At 38.1% G+C, this 17,548-nt stretch overlaps 1 protein-coding gene across 1 annotated transcript; it reads right to left on the bottom strand.

Moving 5' to 3' along the window:
• Window positions 1–1,575: 1,575 nt before the first annotated feature.
• LOC141633375 (fructose-bisphosphate aldolase 2, chloroplastic-like) lies at window positions 1,576–10,466 on the bottom strand. The gene is made up of 6 exons (XM_074445861.1): window positions 10,150–10,466; window positions 9,623–9,892; window positions 9,408–9,517; window positions 3,702–3,792; window positions 3,318–3,587; window positions 1,576–1,980 (listed from the first exon to the last, which is right to left on the bottom strand). The coding sequence occupies exons 1-6, from the start codon at window positions 10,327–10,329 to the stop codon at window positions 1,702–1,704; spliced, it is 1,200 nt and encodes a 399-aa protein (XP_074301962.1). The 5' UTR covers window positions 10,330–10,466; the 3' UTR covers window positions 1,576–1,701.
• Between the last annotated feature and the right edge of the window lie 7,082 nt (window positions 10,467–17,548).

Raw genomic sequence — 17,548 nt, forward strand, 5'->3', positions numbered from 1 at the left:
ACAACTATAATAGTAATCCAAATATAAATTTTATAGGAACTTTTTTGAAAATCATTTTTCAAGTACTTTTTTTCCAAATCACACGGGTGTAATCATTTCCAAAAGCATATGCAGGATAAAATTGGCTGAACTTATCAACTACGAGTAATTAGTGGAAAATGGAAATCATTCATTTTGAATGAACATATAAATGTTTTAAAGGTGTTAATAGCAGTATGGTTCAATACATCTATATAACTAATTTTATCAATCTTGAATATATAATGATATACAGAGACTTAATTTTTGTTATAAAATATTTATTATAAAGTATTTAATCAAAAATAAAATTGGTGATATTATATGCAATGATTACTCCTAACGTTCAAATAAAATATAATTACTAAAAATTAATCAAATAAGTTAAATAGTGATATATTTACAAAACATCAAATTTTATATCGGTTACAAACATATTTAAACCTGACTTATCTTCATCACAAAGCAATGAATTACAGTATATTTTTTAGGTATTTGTATATTTTACATAATTACATATAATTGCTAATTGAGAGTTTTTTATAGCAAACCCGTGAATTTTCACGGGTTTAAACCTAGTTGAGTATTGAAGGTATGTTCTTTATGAAACACAATTGTCTTCTCTTGGTGTATGTTGTCTCAGACCATATTATATACAGTAGAATTTCAATCAACCATGTATCAAACTGGGACAAATGCATAACCCGATTATCTCATACGAGATTGCTGTCCGAGCCAATTGGCATCAACTTTTTTAGGACGCTCTTTCAAAATTTCGTGCATAATGCATAACCCAATTACCCTTGCTTGAGTGAAGCTATCGGGAAGTCCACTGTACATACAGATACTAGGATTCATGTTTTTTTAACACTAATTCGTGTTCTGCCGCTAAATTTGGCATCAAATTACGGTTCGATTCCAAGCTTAAACGATTTTCAATTCTCCAATTCAGGTTTCAGCTCTCCTGACGCTCTCAACAAAGTAAGACAACAAATTACAGAACATACGGACCTGTGGCTTTCTGAGTGCCAAGATGGCGATGCTAGTGAGCGTTGGAGTGCCATCTAACTCCCCAATATCAAGATCCTCTTAGAGTCGGAAATACTTCTACCGAAGTCCGTCTCATGTACTAGCTTGTATCTCTTAAACGGCATGCGTCCTTTCCTCATAACTATATTCTTGCATTTCTGCATCTTTAATGTGTACAATTGTAACTCAGTTACTGGAATAGAAGGAATCAAATGAGCCTCACAGGTTAGTTAATTATAATGTTCGATATATTATTAATCCCGAAGGTTAAAGATTGTAAATGTTCCCCGAAATTTCAAAAGCTTAGATATTTCGTCATATTTTTGTTTTAAATATAGCTTTATTTCACCAAGAATGGATATAGTTGCTTCATTTTCTTCAACTGTTATTTTATTTTGCTTTTTGTTTGCTGCTTTCTTATTAAAGCTTTTTTTCCGACATTTTGTGACCACGTTTGATGTGGTATCTTCTGCTCGTCTGGTACTACTTTTTTGACAGTCCTCTGGCTTTTAGCCTAATTAAAATTACTTGTTGGAAAAAGTCATTTCATAAAATCATAGAGTAGACCATAGTGAAGATATGGGAGAAAATACAGAAGGGGTAAAAATACAACAGCATTTGCTTCATATACAAATCTTGGTCTTGATGCTCAGTTTAGTAAGTGTAGCCTTTGACAAACATTCCTTGCTTGGCCTCATCAGACTCTCCTTCGCCAGTGTACTTTCCGAGCTGAGCAAGGGCGTTGGCCTTTGCACGGGCCAGCAATGTCTCCTGAGCGGCCTGCACGTTCTCAGCCCTTCCTCCCCATGTCTTAAGGCAAGTGTTTTGAAGAGCTCTAGCATAAGAAAACGATACGTGCCATGGGTTTGGTGCTTGGTTCATTGCGTTCAGGTTCAGGGTTGCTTCCACTTCAGATTGTCCTCCAGACAAAAACTACAACACAATGAAGCACAAAGGTCAGTTAATTCTTATATCCTTTAGGGTTCGTTTGGATTGAAGGAATTAGAGAGAAGGGGAGGGGAGGGAAAGGGAGGGATTTAATTTCCTTTGTTTGGATAAAAAATATGGGAGAAAGGAAATGGAAGGGGAGAGAAATGAGAGGACTTATTTTCCCTCCTATAGAACAAACTATAATCTTTCCAATGGTGGCAAGATTTGGAAAGAAAACATTATTTGAACTTTAATTATACCACCAACATCCTTCAATCCTCCATCCATTCTTCATCTCCTTACTTCCTCCCCTTCCATTTCCCTTTATAATTTTTATTATCCAAACACCCACATCCCATTTGCCCTCCCCTTCTCTCCCCTCCCTTCACCTCCCCTCACTCCCCCTCCCCTCCCCTTCCCTCCTAAAATTGTATCCAAACGGACCCTTAGGGTGTGTTTGGATAGCAAAAGTGGAGGGAAAGGGAGGGGAGGGGGAAGGAGGGAAGAGAAAGGGAGGTAAGGGAAAGGGAGGACAAATGAAATGTGGTTGTTTGGATACAATTTCCTTCTAAATCTTACCTATTGTGGAGGGATTTTGATTTGCCTTGAAGAAGGGAAAATAGATGCCTCCAAATCTCTCCCTCTCCATTTCCCTCCACCCTTATTTGCTATCCAAACAAAGGATTTTAAATCCCCTAATCTCCCTCCCTTTCTTTTCCCTCCAAATCTCTCAATCCAAACACACCCTTAATCTTTAGCTTTTAGGCTTTTAGCTGCATGACCTGTTCTTTTATGATCTTTCTCATCATATGAATCGACTTAAAATAGCCCCGTTAAACTTTGCCATGCACTAAGGGTGTGTTTGGATTGAGGGATTTAGAGGGAAAAGAAAGGGAGGGAGAGTAGAGGATTTAAAATCTATTGTTTGGATAACAAATGAGGGTGGAGGGAAATGAAGGGAGAGAGATTTGGAGGGATCCAATTTCCCTCCTCTAAGCCTAATCAAAATCTCTCCATAATAGGCAAGATTTAGAGGGAAATTGTATCCAAACACTCACACCCCATTCCTCCTCCCCTTCTCTTCTCTCCCTTTCCCTTCCCTCCTTCCCCCTCCCCTCCCTTTCCCTCCACTTTTACTATCCAAACACACCCTAAAGCTACACGGTTATATCCTCCCATTCTTTTGAGTTTCCTAATTAGGTAATTTCATGTGTCAAATGAACTATTTGGCCTGCTTTATTTTTGGGACACCAGTCGGACCCATCATTATTACACCGGTCAAGAAGCAAACATAAAAATAGATGTTGAGGAGTATACTGTGAGTAATAGGAGGTACTTACCATGATTCCGGGAACAGCTGGAGGCATCCGCTCGCGGAGAAGGTTGAGGGTATAACTAGCGACCTGTTCGGGGGTAGCCTTATCTTTGCACTCCGCACCAGGAGTTACCATACTGGGTTTCAGGAGGATACCTTCATACATGACATTGTTCTCAGCCAGGTAGTAGAAAACCTCAGCCCACACTTGTTTCGCTACCTCAAATGTCCTCTCTATCCCATGTTCACCATCCAACAGGATTTCTGGTTCTACTATTGGAACCAATCCATTGTCCTGCATGCATTACCCCCATCAACTAGCAGATTCAAAAATCGAGAAGATGTCATATTTTTTATACTCGAGCATTCTTTGGAGTTGGTATATGACAGTAGAGGAATGAGTGATTACCTGAGAAATTGCAGCATAGCGGGCAAGACCCCAAGCTGCTTCCTTCACAGCTAGTGCAGATGGGCCATTAGGAATGCTAACCACTGTGCGCCTTCATGTATCAGCATTACAAGTCAGTAAACATCCCAATCAGAGCATGTTTCTGTTACGTTTTTTGTTTCTTTGTGAAAAGGGAGATATAAGGCAGTTTTAATGCTGACGGGTTTCAAAACAAGGTCATGAGCTTATCAATGTGGTTCTGTTATGTTCGCGGAAAGGGAATTTCACTCCTTGAATTCTGTTTTGCTTCTAGTATTCCTATTTCCCTTTCTCCAATTTCCAATCAAGGTAAAGGTTAAGTGTCTCTTGACTTTGAAATATGATGGAACGAAGAAAAATGTTGAAGTGTGAGATTTTCTGGAGTGTTCTAGAAGGTTCCGGAATTTTCTAGAATAATGTAGAAACTTCTAGAATGTTCTAGAATAATGTCGAAGTTACTAGAATAGTCTAGAATACTCTAGAAAGATCATGAATGGTCTAGATGTGTGTAGAGAAGTCTAGAACCTTCTAGAGATGTCTTGTATGTATAGAGAACTCTAGAGACGTACTAAGTCTAGGTCACTCTAGAATGCTCTATTCTAGAGAATTCCAAGAATGTAGGAGAAGGAGGAGGAGCACTATAAATAGAGGTCCTCCCCTCCCATTTTGGTGTATCCAAACAAATTCACAACAAATCAATACACAAACTAATTCCTTTAAACTAAACTCCAACTAATCAACCTTCAACTAATCAACTAAACAAACAACTAATCTCCACTCTACTTCTTATACTCCCCCATACACCAACAAGTGGTATCAGAGCTCTAAAGATCTTAGGGCAACAAAATAAAACTATGGCTTCCGCATCAAATACTCTATCGTCTACTCTTCCAATTTTTGGAGGAGAAAATTACGACTATTGGTGCATTAAAATGAAGGCTCTCTTAAAATCAAATGCACTATGGGAGATTGTGGAAAATGGTCCCGAAAAGCAACAAGAAGGTGTTCAACCCACCGAAGCATCCTTAAAGAAAATAAATGAGGATGAGATAAAGGACGCCAAAGCCTTGTCTTTTATCTTTAATGCTGTTTCGGAGACCATCTTTCCAAAAATAATGCGGGCTTCTACCGCAAAAGAAGCATGGGATTCACTCCAAAAAGAATTCCATGGTGATGAAAGGATAAGAACAATACGTCTCAATACCCTAAGAAAAGATTTCGAAAATTTGAAGATGAGGGAGAATGAAGACATACAAACTTACACTTCAAGAGTAACGGAGATAGTTAATCAAATGAAGATATATGGCGAAGATATTACCGACACGAGAATCGTGCAAAAAATTCTCGCGACTTTAACCAAAAAGTTCGACATGATTGTCACCGTTATTGAAGAATCAAGGGATCTCTCAAAGCTCACATGAATCCGAGCTACTTGGATCCTTACTCGCCTATGATCAAAAATTCAAGACTGGAGAATCTTCTTCCGAGGATGCTTTCAAGTCATCGCATAAAGAAAAGCGGTCCGGAGGGTGGAAGAAGAAAAGTGACGATGGTGGCAATAAACAAATGTCACAATCAAAGGGAAAGTTTCCTCCTTGTGGCATTTGTGGAAAGAATAATCATGCGGAAAAGAATTGCTTTTTCAAAGGCAAGCCCCAGTGTCACCATTGTAAGAAGTATGGGCACTTTAAAAAAGATTGTAGACAAAAACAAATGGAGTCCAAGGACCAAGCTCATTATTCAAGTAGCGTTAATAATGAGCACCTCTTCTATGCTTGCGACGCCAAGCAAAGACTTCAAGCAAAGAAAGTAGGTGGCTAATTGACAGTGGTTGTACAAGTCACATGACGAATGATTCAAGCATCTTCAGCGAGTTGGATACTTCTGTCCAAACTCCGGTACGAATGGGGAATGGTGAAGTTCTGACATCGAAGGGCAAAGGTACGATCATTGTTCCAACTAAGCGGGGTACAAAATACATTAAAGATGTGCTGCTTGTCCCAAATCTTGCTGAAAATTTGCTAAGTGTGGCACAAATGATCAAGAATGGTTATTCACTAGTCTTTGCGAATAATCATTGCACAATATATGACCGCGGAAATAAGGAGATTGCTAAAGTTGCCATGGAAAATAAAAGCTTCTCCTTGAAATGGAAGTATGGCCTAGAGTCATCATATCGAGCTCACGCCGCGGAGACCTGGCTTTGGCATAGAAGGTACGGACATTTCAACTTACGCGCATTAGCCGACTTACACAAGCAGAATGTTGTGCGGGATTTTCCAATGATTCAAGTAACTAAAGAACTATGCGAGCCTTGTCAACTTGGAAAGCAACACCGCCTGCCATTTCCAAAGAGCCAAGCATGGAGGGCAAGTAAAAAGCTAGAGCTTGTTCACACAGACGTATGCGGTCCTCAAAGAACCTTATCTCATCTTGGAAACAGGTACTTTATCCTGTTTATTGATGATTTTACTCGAATGACTTGGGTATATTTTATGAAACAAAAATCAGAAGTATTCCAAGTCTTTCAAAAATTCAAAGCTCTCGCTGAAAATCAAAGCGGGTGCAAATTGAAGATGATTAGATCCGACCGCGGGAAAGAATATACTTCTTCACAATTTGACCAGTTTTGTGAAGATGAAGGTGTAGAACATCACTCACCGGCAGATATACTCCACAACAAAACGGGGTATCCGAAAGAAAGAATAGGACCGTGATGGAGATGGCCGGATGCATGTTGGTCGAAAAGAAAATGCCGAAGAAATTTTGGGCTAAGGTCAGTTTGTCTACACATCCGTATACTTGCTCAACGACTTCCAACAAAGGCGAAGTTAAGGGAAAACTCCAAGAGAAGCTTGGAGCGGTAAAAAGCCTCAAAACTAAGCATTTAAAGGTGTTTGGCTCAATCTGCTATGCTCACATCCCAAATGCAAAAGGAGCAAGCTTGATGATAAGGCAGAGAAAGGTATATTTCTTGGCTACGACTCAAAATCAAAGGCTTACCGGATTTTCAATCTTAATACGGAGAAGATCATGATAAGCCGAGACGTGGAGTTTGATGAAGATGCAATGTGGAATTGGGAAGAGAAGAAGGTGGAAAGAAATGTGATCCTAGTTCCTTATCACCAACATCAACCAGAAGGTGATGATGATACGATCAACAATAATGATCCTCCTACACCTCCATCAACTCCAATGCATGCACACTCTCCATCCTCTAACGACAATTCGGAGAATGCTACGGGACCTCGAGGTAAGAAAGATCTCTCCGAAATTTATGCAGAATGTCCCGTTATTAATCTAAATGAAGAGGAATGTGAGAGATGCTACTTCGCTTTTGAGGAGCCAAGAGACTATGATGAGGCTTCCAAATACAAAGAGTGGCAAGACGCAATGGAGACAGAAATAAACATGATAAAGAAGAATAACACCTGGGAATTAGTGGACAAACCCAAGGATCGAAAGGTGATTGGAGTGAAATGGGTCTACAAAACAAAGTTGAATCCAGATGGCTCAATCAATAAGTACAAAGCAAGATTGGTCGTGAAAGGGTACTCCCAACAAGCTGGAATAGACTACGGAGACACATTTGCTCCATTTGCTCGTCACGATACGGTAAGGACTCTTATTGCTCTAGCTGCTCAAGAAAGATGGAAAATTTATCAACTTGATGTCAAATCTGCCTTCCTTAATGGAGAACTCGAGGAGGAGATATACATCGAGCAACCTCCAGGCTTTGTCACACAAGGAAATGAAGAAAAGGTGTGCAAGCTGAAAAAGGCTCTATATGGCCTCAAACAAGCTCCAAGGGCGTGGTACAAAGAAGATTGATTCTTACTTCCTTGAGCAAGGATTCACGAGGAGTAAAAATGAGCATACACTATACGTAAAGGAAAAACAAGGTGATCTTCTCATCGTTTCTCTCTATGTTGATGATCTCCTTGTCACAGGAAACAATGTCCAAATGATCCTTACATTTAAGGAGGAGATGAAGAAAAGGTTTGAAATGACGGATTTGGGCTTAATGAATTTCTTCCTTGGCATGGAAGTCCATCAAGCAAAAGATGGAATCTTCATTTCTCAAACTAAGTATGCTCGGAAATCCTCAAAAGGTTCAAGATGGAGAACTGTAGTTTCTGTTTCTACTCCTTTGGTCATGAATGAGAAGCTATCCAAAAATGATGGGTCAAAAGAAGTTGATCTCAAGCAATACCGAAGCTTGGTTGGAAGCTTACTTTACCTCACAAACTACAAGACTGATCTTATGTTCGCCACAAGCTTATTATTAAGATTTATGAGCAAACCAAGTGAGGTTCACATGGGTACAATGAAGAGAATACTTCGATATCTAAAGGGTACTCTAGAGTTTGGAGTATTTTACCACCTTGCGACAATCCAAGATTAATAGCGTACTCCGACAAAGGATCGGCGGGATCGGTAGATGACATGAAAAGTACTTCAAGCTATGCCTTTACTTTCGGCTCAGGAACATTCTCATGGAATTCAAAGAAGCAAGATATCGTAGCTCGGTCAATGTACCGGCCGAGTACGTTGCGGCTTCACCATAGCGATCAATCAAGTAATATGGCTAAGGAAGATACTTCAGGACTTAGGCTACAAGCAAGAAGGAGCAACCAAGGTTATGGTGGATAACAAGTCGGAATCGCCATCGCGAAGAATCCAAAGTGTGCTTGAAAAGAAGACAAAGCACATGAAAGTGAGGTTCTATGCACTTCGAGATGCCGAGCAAGAAAAGGAAGTGGAACTTATCCATTGCCCATCCGAGTTCCAACTAGCTGACATTCTAACCAAGGCTCTACCGACAACAACGTTCGAGTTTCTAAGATCAAAGTCAAGGCGTCACTCCAAAAGTCTCAAGGAGGAGTGTTGAAGTGTGAGATTTTCTCGGAGTGTTCTAGAAGGTTCCTAAATTTTCTAGAATAATGTAGAAACTTCTAGAATGTTCTAGAATAATGTCGAAGTTACTAGAATAGTCTAGAATACTCTAGAAGGATCATGAATGGTCTAGATGTGTGTAGAGAAGTCTAGAACCTTCTAGAGATGTCTTGTATGTATAGAGAACTCTAGAGACGTACTAAGTCTAGGTCACTCTAGAATGCTCTATTCTAGAGAATTCCAAGAATGTAGGAGAAGGAGGAGGAGCACTATAAATAGAGGTCCTCCCCTCCCATTTTGGTGTATCCAAACAAATTCACAACAAATCAATACACAAACTAATTCCTTTAAACTAAACTCCAACTAATCAACCTTCAACTAATCAACTAAACAAACAACTAATCTCCACTCTACTTCTTATACTCCCCCATACACCAACAAAAAATGACTCGTTAATATTCAGGACATTCTCGGACCCATTTTAACATTGAGGGGCAGACGACATAAACTCAATCTTACAGCCTTCCTTGACCATAAGTGGGAGCCTCAAAATGTTATTGTACTAGATCCACTCACTTACATTATGTTCAATCAGTTGTCCAACGGTGTAAAGAGAGCTACACAGACAGTTATGATAATGGCCGATTTCAAAAAATCAAACCCATGTCATGGTTATTACCCTTTCATTATTATTACTGTATGAGCTACGTAAACTAGCTATTATCTACCTTGGCTATCCTTTGGTGTATAAACAAACCAAGAAACAATATAGAAAGAAAATATGGTGATTACCATTTGGCGAACCGCGCACCCTGCTGGTAGTAAGCAGCAGAGCGAGATGCTAGCCCGTCAAGACCTTGGCACCATGACTCATTGTTTGACCCAGCCAAGGGAACCAAACCCTACAACAATTGGGTTAGCCAATAGCCAAGAAGCGCTAACAAAGGTAATCGAAGTACAAGAATTTAGAAGGCGTATAACTGTATAAGTCGGTTTGAAATGCTTACCTTGTCAACCTTAATACCAGGCACAATGTTCTGCTCAATGAGGACATCAACCATCTTTTTCCCCTCAGTGGTTGACTGATAGAGAGTCTCCTCAAAAAGGATGGCTCCAGAGATGTACTGTCCAAGCCCTGGGGCTGAAACTAGCAGGGTTCTGTACGCTTGGCGGTTAGCCTCAGTGTTTTCTAACCCGATTGAGTCAAGACGCTTCCCACAGGTTGCGTTTGATTCATCCATGGCCAAGATTCCGCGACCTGGTGATGCAATCGATTTCTGCAGGCCCATGAAACATGGATAAGAAAACTTAAAGAGTGCTAACTGCTAATGAAACATGGAAAATAAAACAAGAACGACCGCCATGAAGCCTTGTACACAAGCTGCAATTCATATGCATGTATATAACATGTGTCTCGATATATTTTTTTTTTGGGTGTAAATGGAGCCACAAGGGCGGCGATTTTGATGCTGACAGGATAAATATCTTGATATGTAAAAGTAACAAACATAAAAAAAGAGGGAGTAAGACATACCGCGGTTTTGACAAGCTCATCAGCATAGCTAGCTTTAACAGAGAGCGAAGACGAGGCTGAAGGCATGCACTTAGAGACAGACAAAGACGAGACTTGGCGAAGGGATTGACCCTTAACCCAATCAGACTTGTCTAACTTAGTTGGGGATGCCTTAAGGAGAGAAGCTGAAGTTGCTGCCATTTTTTTACAGGCTAAACTGATATCACAACAGTTGTATAGAATGCCTGTTGCCTATTATTTCCTTATCTTTCTCTCAGTCTTACTCTCTTACCTTTCTTCTCTACCACATGCACTTCATTTTATAGCTCCTTTGTCTCAAGCTTGAGATATACCCTTTGAGGTTGTTATACTTTAGCCAATCATAGCCCTACACCTTGGATCATGTTCTCTTCCTATTTTTATTACTTAAATTTCTTATTTTATTATCCTCTTACTAACACATTTTTTTTTTTTTTTTCTATCCTGTACATCCATTTTTTACCTCAGGTGTATGTGTCCAACAGCATTGTGACACTATTGATAGCCTGATAAGCAGGGGCGAGTCCATTAATAGCAATGGTGTATCAAATGCTACACCAAATTCAGAAAATTTCCTTAGAAAAATATTAATTGCTATACCATTAATGCACATGAACTCTTTGCAAATTGCTGTTTAATTACCGAAATAACCTGCCGCATGATTCTCCAATATTCTTTTACTTAGGCCCTTTTCTTTTTTTATTTATTTTCGATTCACTTGATTTAAATTTCAAATTTCACTTCAATTCAATTTATTCAAATTCAAATTTCGATTGATTCAATTTCAACTTACTCCATTCGATTCAACTCAAATTCATTCCATTCGATTCATTCCACTAAATTCAGTCCATTTTAATTTTGCACATCTTAAACTTAATAGTTTTTATTAATATTTTTAATATTTAATACTATTTATTATTATTATTATTATTATTATTATTATTATTATTATTATCATTAATTTTTTTTTTGAGGGGCATCATTAATTTATTATTAATTAATCATCCTCATTATTGTTATCATTTTGAATATTATAGTTATTAAAATCAATAATATTCATATTAATAAAATTAATACTATTAATAATATTATTATTAATATGAATATGAATATTAATTATTAATAATATTATTAATAAGATTGTTAATTTTAATATTACTATTATTAATACCTAATTATTTTTTCATATACAAACTTTATTCTTTCACATACACTTTTTTATAAACGTTCTATTTTGTACTCTTTTCACCTAAAACTGAACCAAATGGACTCTTGAATCAATATTTTTCCCTAAAATTTAATTTAATTGCTCAAATGACTTAAAACTTACAAGATGGATTCTAATTTATCAAATAATAAATTAATTTACTTGTTTATCAATTATTAATATTATTTGTTGAGTTTTAATTAATCAATCAAATTTTATTTGTTTGTTAAAGATGAAATTAGGGTCTGTCGATTTTTATTCAACTAGCTAATCAAATTAGGATTGATGTTGCTTCGTGGTGGCTACCTAATCACTCAAATTAGGATGATACATGGCTAGACTTTGAACAACAATCTAGCAAATCGGTGCTCCATTATTTCACCTAATAAAATTGATGGTGTACTACGGTTCATGGTGGCAACCTAGTTAATCACTCAAATTAGTATAATTACTAGTATTAATATTATTATTAGTAATGTTCTTCTTCTTCTTGTAGTAGTAGTAGTAGTAGTAGTAGTAATAATAATAATAATAATAATAATAATAATAATAATAATAATAATAATAATAATAATAATAATAATAATAATAATAATAATAATAAAAGTTTGCGTTCTTATAAAAAAAAAAGAAATAATAATAATAATAAAAAAAGTAATAATAATAATAATAATAATAATTTATTATTATTATATCTAGTATTAATATTAATATTAATAATAATATTAATATTATTTCGGTTCAATTCAAATTTAATCAACTTAGTTGATTTAAATTTATTCGATTCGATTCATCTCACTCCATTCATTCGATTCGATTTCACTCCATTCATTTTTAGTTCCGCTCATTGACTCATTTCTTATTCAATTCAGCTAAGTTCAGTTCAACTTTAAAAAAGTCAGAAAGAACAGGGCCTTAATGCTAGCACATTTAATGCTTAAAATTTTCCAAATTCCCTAAATCTAGCTCACTTTCTCACAAGTTACTTTATTTATACAATTCTCTTCAAATCCCTATATTATACTAAGGGTTTTTCTATCCTATGCCCACTAGGCATAGGATAAGAAACCCAAAAGGGAAAGAATTAATGATATTTATATGGGAAATTGCAATATCCTATCACTTTACAAGAAAAACATCATTAATTCTTTCCTTTTTGAGTTTCTTATCTCATACAATTTCCAACTCTAAAAAAACTCTTCTAAATTCTTAACCATGACGTTGATCACCAGATGCGAAAAGGGTAGAGTTAGACCAAGTGTATGAGGGCTCTTTTACACCACAAATAAAAACGCGCCACATGTCAAACTCAAAGAATCTGATTTAATCTAATTAATCCTTTGATTTCTTCACTAATTACCCCCCTAATTAATGTTCTCGGTATTGCCATATATTTTATTAATTTAAAAAAACTCCTCACCTAATTTTTTATTTAACTCTTATTTATTATTAATATTTTTGTGTATTTCAATATTTATGTATACATTTGTATACCGTATATTTATACTGAGGCGGATACATTAATGAATATGGTATATTTGTACCTTAGCTTATACGATATTAATTGTATAAATTTTTATACTGTATATTTCGTTTTTTTTTGTATCTCAGCTTCTTATTTATTATTTATCTTTGTAATATTTTTTGTTTAATTATTTTCGCTGATTATTTTTTATATGTATTTTTCTTTTTAATTTATTGTTGATTATATTTACGTTCTGTATTTCTTTGACATAATTATTTATGGTAATAAATTTTTTTCTTATTCAAGGTTTTATTTTTTTATTTTTTTATTGATAAATTGTTTTTGCATTTTATAAGGCACTTTATTTACATTATATATTTTTTTTTGTATAATTTCATAATATTAAGTACTCCGTATGAAATTAGTGAGTTAAACAAAAAAAATGTTAATAAAATTTTTTAAAAAATTATTTTTTTAATTTTCTTAAAAAAAAATTATTGGACATAATTATTTAATAAAAAATTCTTAAAAAAATGTTAATAAAAAATTTTCTGTTCGAACCTTAGACGTCTGGTAAGAAAAATATGTCTCCTACCAATTATGCTACACAAATTGTATGCTTATAACCTACACTCTAAATAAATATTTCGGAGGAACTTGTTATTTTTATTGTAATACTACGGTTTTATGAATCTCTGGGTACTCTATCGAGTGGGCCTTACTCTGTCGAGTAAGGGTGTTTTAGTTTTTAAAACAGTGTTCTGTATGCAGGGTACTCGATCGAGTAAGTGGCACTCGATCGAGTACGTCAGTTACTCGATTGAGTAGCTCGGTCTACGGGTAATGTTTTGTCGGGTTTTGTTAATAACACGGATTAATATATATATCTTTCCGTCATCTTTATAATACACTTTTACAAACCTAATCACATTGAAAAGAGATTCAAGTTACGTTCTTCGCATTCATCCGTGTTATTGACAAATCCCAGAGCTTGAGAGGTCGGATTTCATCGTTCTTTGCATCCTTGTGATCCTTGCGTCGAGGGTAAGATCTACGTACTGATTTTATAGTATTTAGTCAAGTTTGTTTAAACCCTAATTTGGGGGTTTGGGGATTTGTGTTAGTTTTTGTATGGTTAGTGATTATGTGATGATGTGTTAGGAGGAGGATTCGTAGAAGACGCCTTTTGATACAACTGTTGAGATCGTCTGCGTGTGTTGCATTCCAAGTAGGGTTTCCTTACTCAGTATTAGTCACATAATGTGTTGGTTGTTGGTTGTGATTGTTGTATAGTATCATACTTGTATTGTGACGGTTGTTGGAATTGGTTACTGTTGATAGTTGTGTTTGATTTTATCTGTCTATGGTTTTCGGGGTGCGTCCCTGGCTGAGTGGGGTCACTTGCGGGAGTGGCTTCACGCCCATTATTCGTCTTCTGTGGAACCCGCCATAGAAGGGATGTGCACATTAATGGATTTAGGTTATTCGCTCTATGGTATAAGCGGGGCTTAGGTGGTAACGGCTGCGGTCCCCCACTGGCGGAGTGGAGTTACCTGTTGCGAGGAGTTAATTGTGGAGTTTGGGTTATGTGACGATTGTGATGTGTTGGTTTCTGTTTTTATAGTAAATGTATATGATTGTGTGATTAGTATTGAACCCCGTTTAATGTTTTGAAAAACTGTGGTGATCCATTCGGGGATGGTGAGCAGTTGCTGAGCAGGTATGAGTCGAGACATTTGGGCTAGCTAGGATGTGTCACCACGAGATGATAGAGTCTTCTGCTGTAGTTTGAGTAGCTTATCAGACTTTTTGTTTAGTTGATTAGACAGTTGGTTTAAGAACATGTAACCGTATTCTATCAGTTGGTTTTGGATTGTATTCACTAAACTTTATACTATTTAAATGTTGTTTCGTTATTGTCTTTTGATTATCATTGCCTCGGGAAACCGAGATGGTGACATCTTTATACCTGAGTGGTCCTGGTAAGGCACTTGGTGTATGGGGGTGTCACAAAGTGGTATCAGAGCGACGATCCTGAAACCTGTAACTAATGAATCTAATGAACATAGGGAGTCAATTAAAATGAACCTGGGGTAAAAGTTGTAGGAGTTAATGCAAAGGCTTGGGAGACGTCCTAAAGTCACGAACTCGCCCTGCAATTTTGAACCGGTCACATGGGGGGGGGGGGGTATGTGTCAAGGTCATATGTGTTGTCTTTTGGTTCGTATGTGTATATAACAGTATGTGTTGTGAATTGTTGGATGTTGAAAGTGGAGAATTGAAAGTATGGTTAAAGGTTGAAAAGATATGTTTTATATGTGAATTGAATGAAGAAGCATGTTGGGTGTTTACAATGTGGCATTTTGATAATATGAAATAGATTGCTTTAATGATCATATGAGAACTTGTGTAGATTTGCATACGTAGTAATAATTATAATGCCGAGTTTATAAAGATCGCGTATTATGTTGGGGTAAGTGAGATAACATGTGGGTAGTGTATACGAGTCTGCATGACTCGATCGAGTGGGGGGCACTCGATCGAGTAGGTGAGGTACTCGATCGAGTGGGCTTAACTCGATCGAGTGGATAGTTTGACGTTTTTATGGCCAGAACCGTGTTTTTGGGTACTCGATCGAGTACGTAGGGGCACTCGATCGAGTAGGGGGCACTCGATCGAGTGGCTTCTCAGCTCGGTCGAGTATGTTAGAGATCACAAGGTCTGTTTGGGGTCTGGAGTTGGGGCACTCGATCGAGTATGCTGGGCACTCGATCGAGTAGCCTCAAATCGATCGAGTAGGTTTGGGCACTCGATCGAGTGGGTTATGGGCAGGCTGTTTTCGTGTTTTGGGTTATAGTATGGTTGCTTATATCTACCTTTTTTTTATATAGTTTCAAGATGCCGCCAAAGAAAACCGCCTTGTATGCGAGAGCTGAGAGCATGAACGTTGATGACATAGTTAAGATGTTGGAGCATCAAGATGCTCTTACGGAAGCGCTAAAGAGAGTGGGGAAAGATAAGGAGGTTGATCACTCTAAGATCAGTCTCTACATAGCAAGGTTTAACCCGAAAGAGTATAAGGGAACCGGGAAGCCAATTCTTCTTGACAATTGGCATCGTGAGATGGAGAATATTCTGGACTTGGTACATTGTCCGGATGAGATGAGGGTAGAACAAGTTGCGTTCTACTTGAGGGAGGCAGCAGGAGAGTGGTGGGATAAGGTAAAAGTGAGTGCTAGAGATATGTATAAGAAGCAGGGGTTGCCTGCTATTCCTTGGGAAGAGTTTAGGAAAGCTATGAAGAGGGAGTTCGTGCCGGAGCATGTGAGGAGTAAGTTAAGGGAGGAGTTTGATGGGTTCAATATGACCTCTGAGATGTCTGTGGCTGAGTACTACAAAAAGTTCAATGAGAAGTCTAGGTATGCTGAGGATATGGGATTGAGTGAGGAGAACCTAACTCTGAGGTTTGAGAAGGGGTTGACCCCCAAGATAATGGATAAGTTACCCGTGGGAGTCCTTACTGATGTTAAGGAAGCTTATGAGAGGGCTGGGAGAGCTGAGAGGTTAGTAGAGATGGCCCGGGAGAGAGGTGCTGAGAAAAGAAAGGCTGAGAGCGAGGGTGGTGGCCAATCTAGCTACAAGAAGGGCAACCACACTCAGGCTAGAGTATATTCATCTGGCTCGGGGTTTAGTACATGGGCTTCTTATGGGCGTTGTCGTGGGAACAGTAGCGGCAGCTGGGGGCTGACCTGTTTTAACTGTGGCGGTGTAGACCACAAGAGACATGAGTGCACCAGTGCGGTGAATGAGGGTTACCAGAGGCCGGGATAGGGGAGCTTTTCTCAGGGGCCGGCACAGAGTTTTGCGAGTAACAGACCAGCTGGGTCATGGAACAACCGGGGAGGTCAGAGCAACAACGGGGGAGGTAACCGCAATGGCGGTAGTTCTTATCAGAAGCCAGCTACGAACACCAACAACAACCAGGGGTCGGGTGCTAAGCCGACTACCTCTGCCAGTACTATCCAGGGAGGTGGGCAGAAGACTAGTGGAAAGCTGTTTATGATGGAGAAACAAGCAGCTGAGGACGACGCACATGTTATCACTGGTACTTTTCTTGTTAATGGTGTTTACACCTTTGTTTTGTTTGATTCGGGGGCATCTCAGTCGTTTGTATCTTCGAGTCATGTTAAACAGTTGGGTTTGAGAGAGTATGAGTCTGTAAGTGAGAAAGTTTTTATACCTTCGGGAGAGTCTGTAACATGTGGGAGGTTGTTTAGGGATGTATCCATGATAGTTGGGCAAGTTGATCTACCCGTAGACTTGCTAGAGTTTCCTTTAGGTGGTTTTGAGATGATAGTCAAGATGGATTGGTTAGGGAAGTACAAAGCTAAGATAGACTGTCATCGAAAGAAAGTGTCTCTAAGAGGTCCTAAGGGCATTTGTGTGTCTTATCGTGGGTTTGTTGTCAAACCCAAAGTTAAGTTGATTGCAGCTGTGACCTTGAAGTCCTATCTGAGGAAGGGGTACCCGTTGATCTTACGCCATGTGAGAGATGACCGGATAGAGAGTCCGATAGTCGATCAGATACCAGTTGTGGGGGAGTTTTCAGATGTCTTTCCAGAGGAGATTCCAGGGTTGCCGCCGAAGAGGGAGATAGATTTCAGTGTTGAGTTAAAACCGGGGACGGGGCCAATCTCTAAGGCACCGTA

Source organism: Silene latifolia, chromosome Y, assembly GCF_048544455.1.
Source record: "Silene latifolia isolate original U9 population chromosome Y, ASM4854445v1, whole genome shotgun sequence".
NCBI lineage: Eukaryota > Viridiplantae > Streptophyta > Magnoliopsida > Caryophyllales > Caryophyllaceae > Silene > Silene latifolia.

Coding starts and splice junctions, on each gene's coding strand:
- LOC141633375 (XM_074445861.1), bottom strand. CDS start 10,329: ATGGCAGCAACTTCAGCTTCTCTCCTTAAGGCATCCCCAACTAAGTTA. Junction 3,793..9,407: donor GGTGCGCGGTTCGCCAAATG/GTAATCACCATA, acceptor TGATACATGAAG/GCGCACAGTGGTTAGCATTC. Junction 1,981..3,317: donor CAGCTGTTCCCGGAATCATG/GTAAGTACCTCC, acceptor ATTGTGTTGTAG/TTTTTGTCTGGAGGACAATC.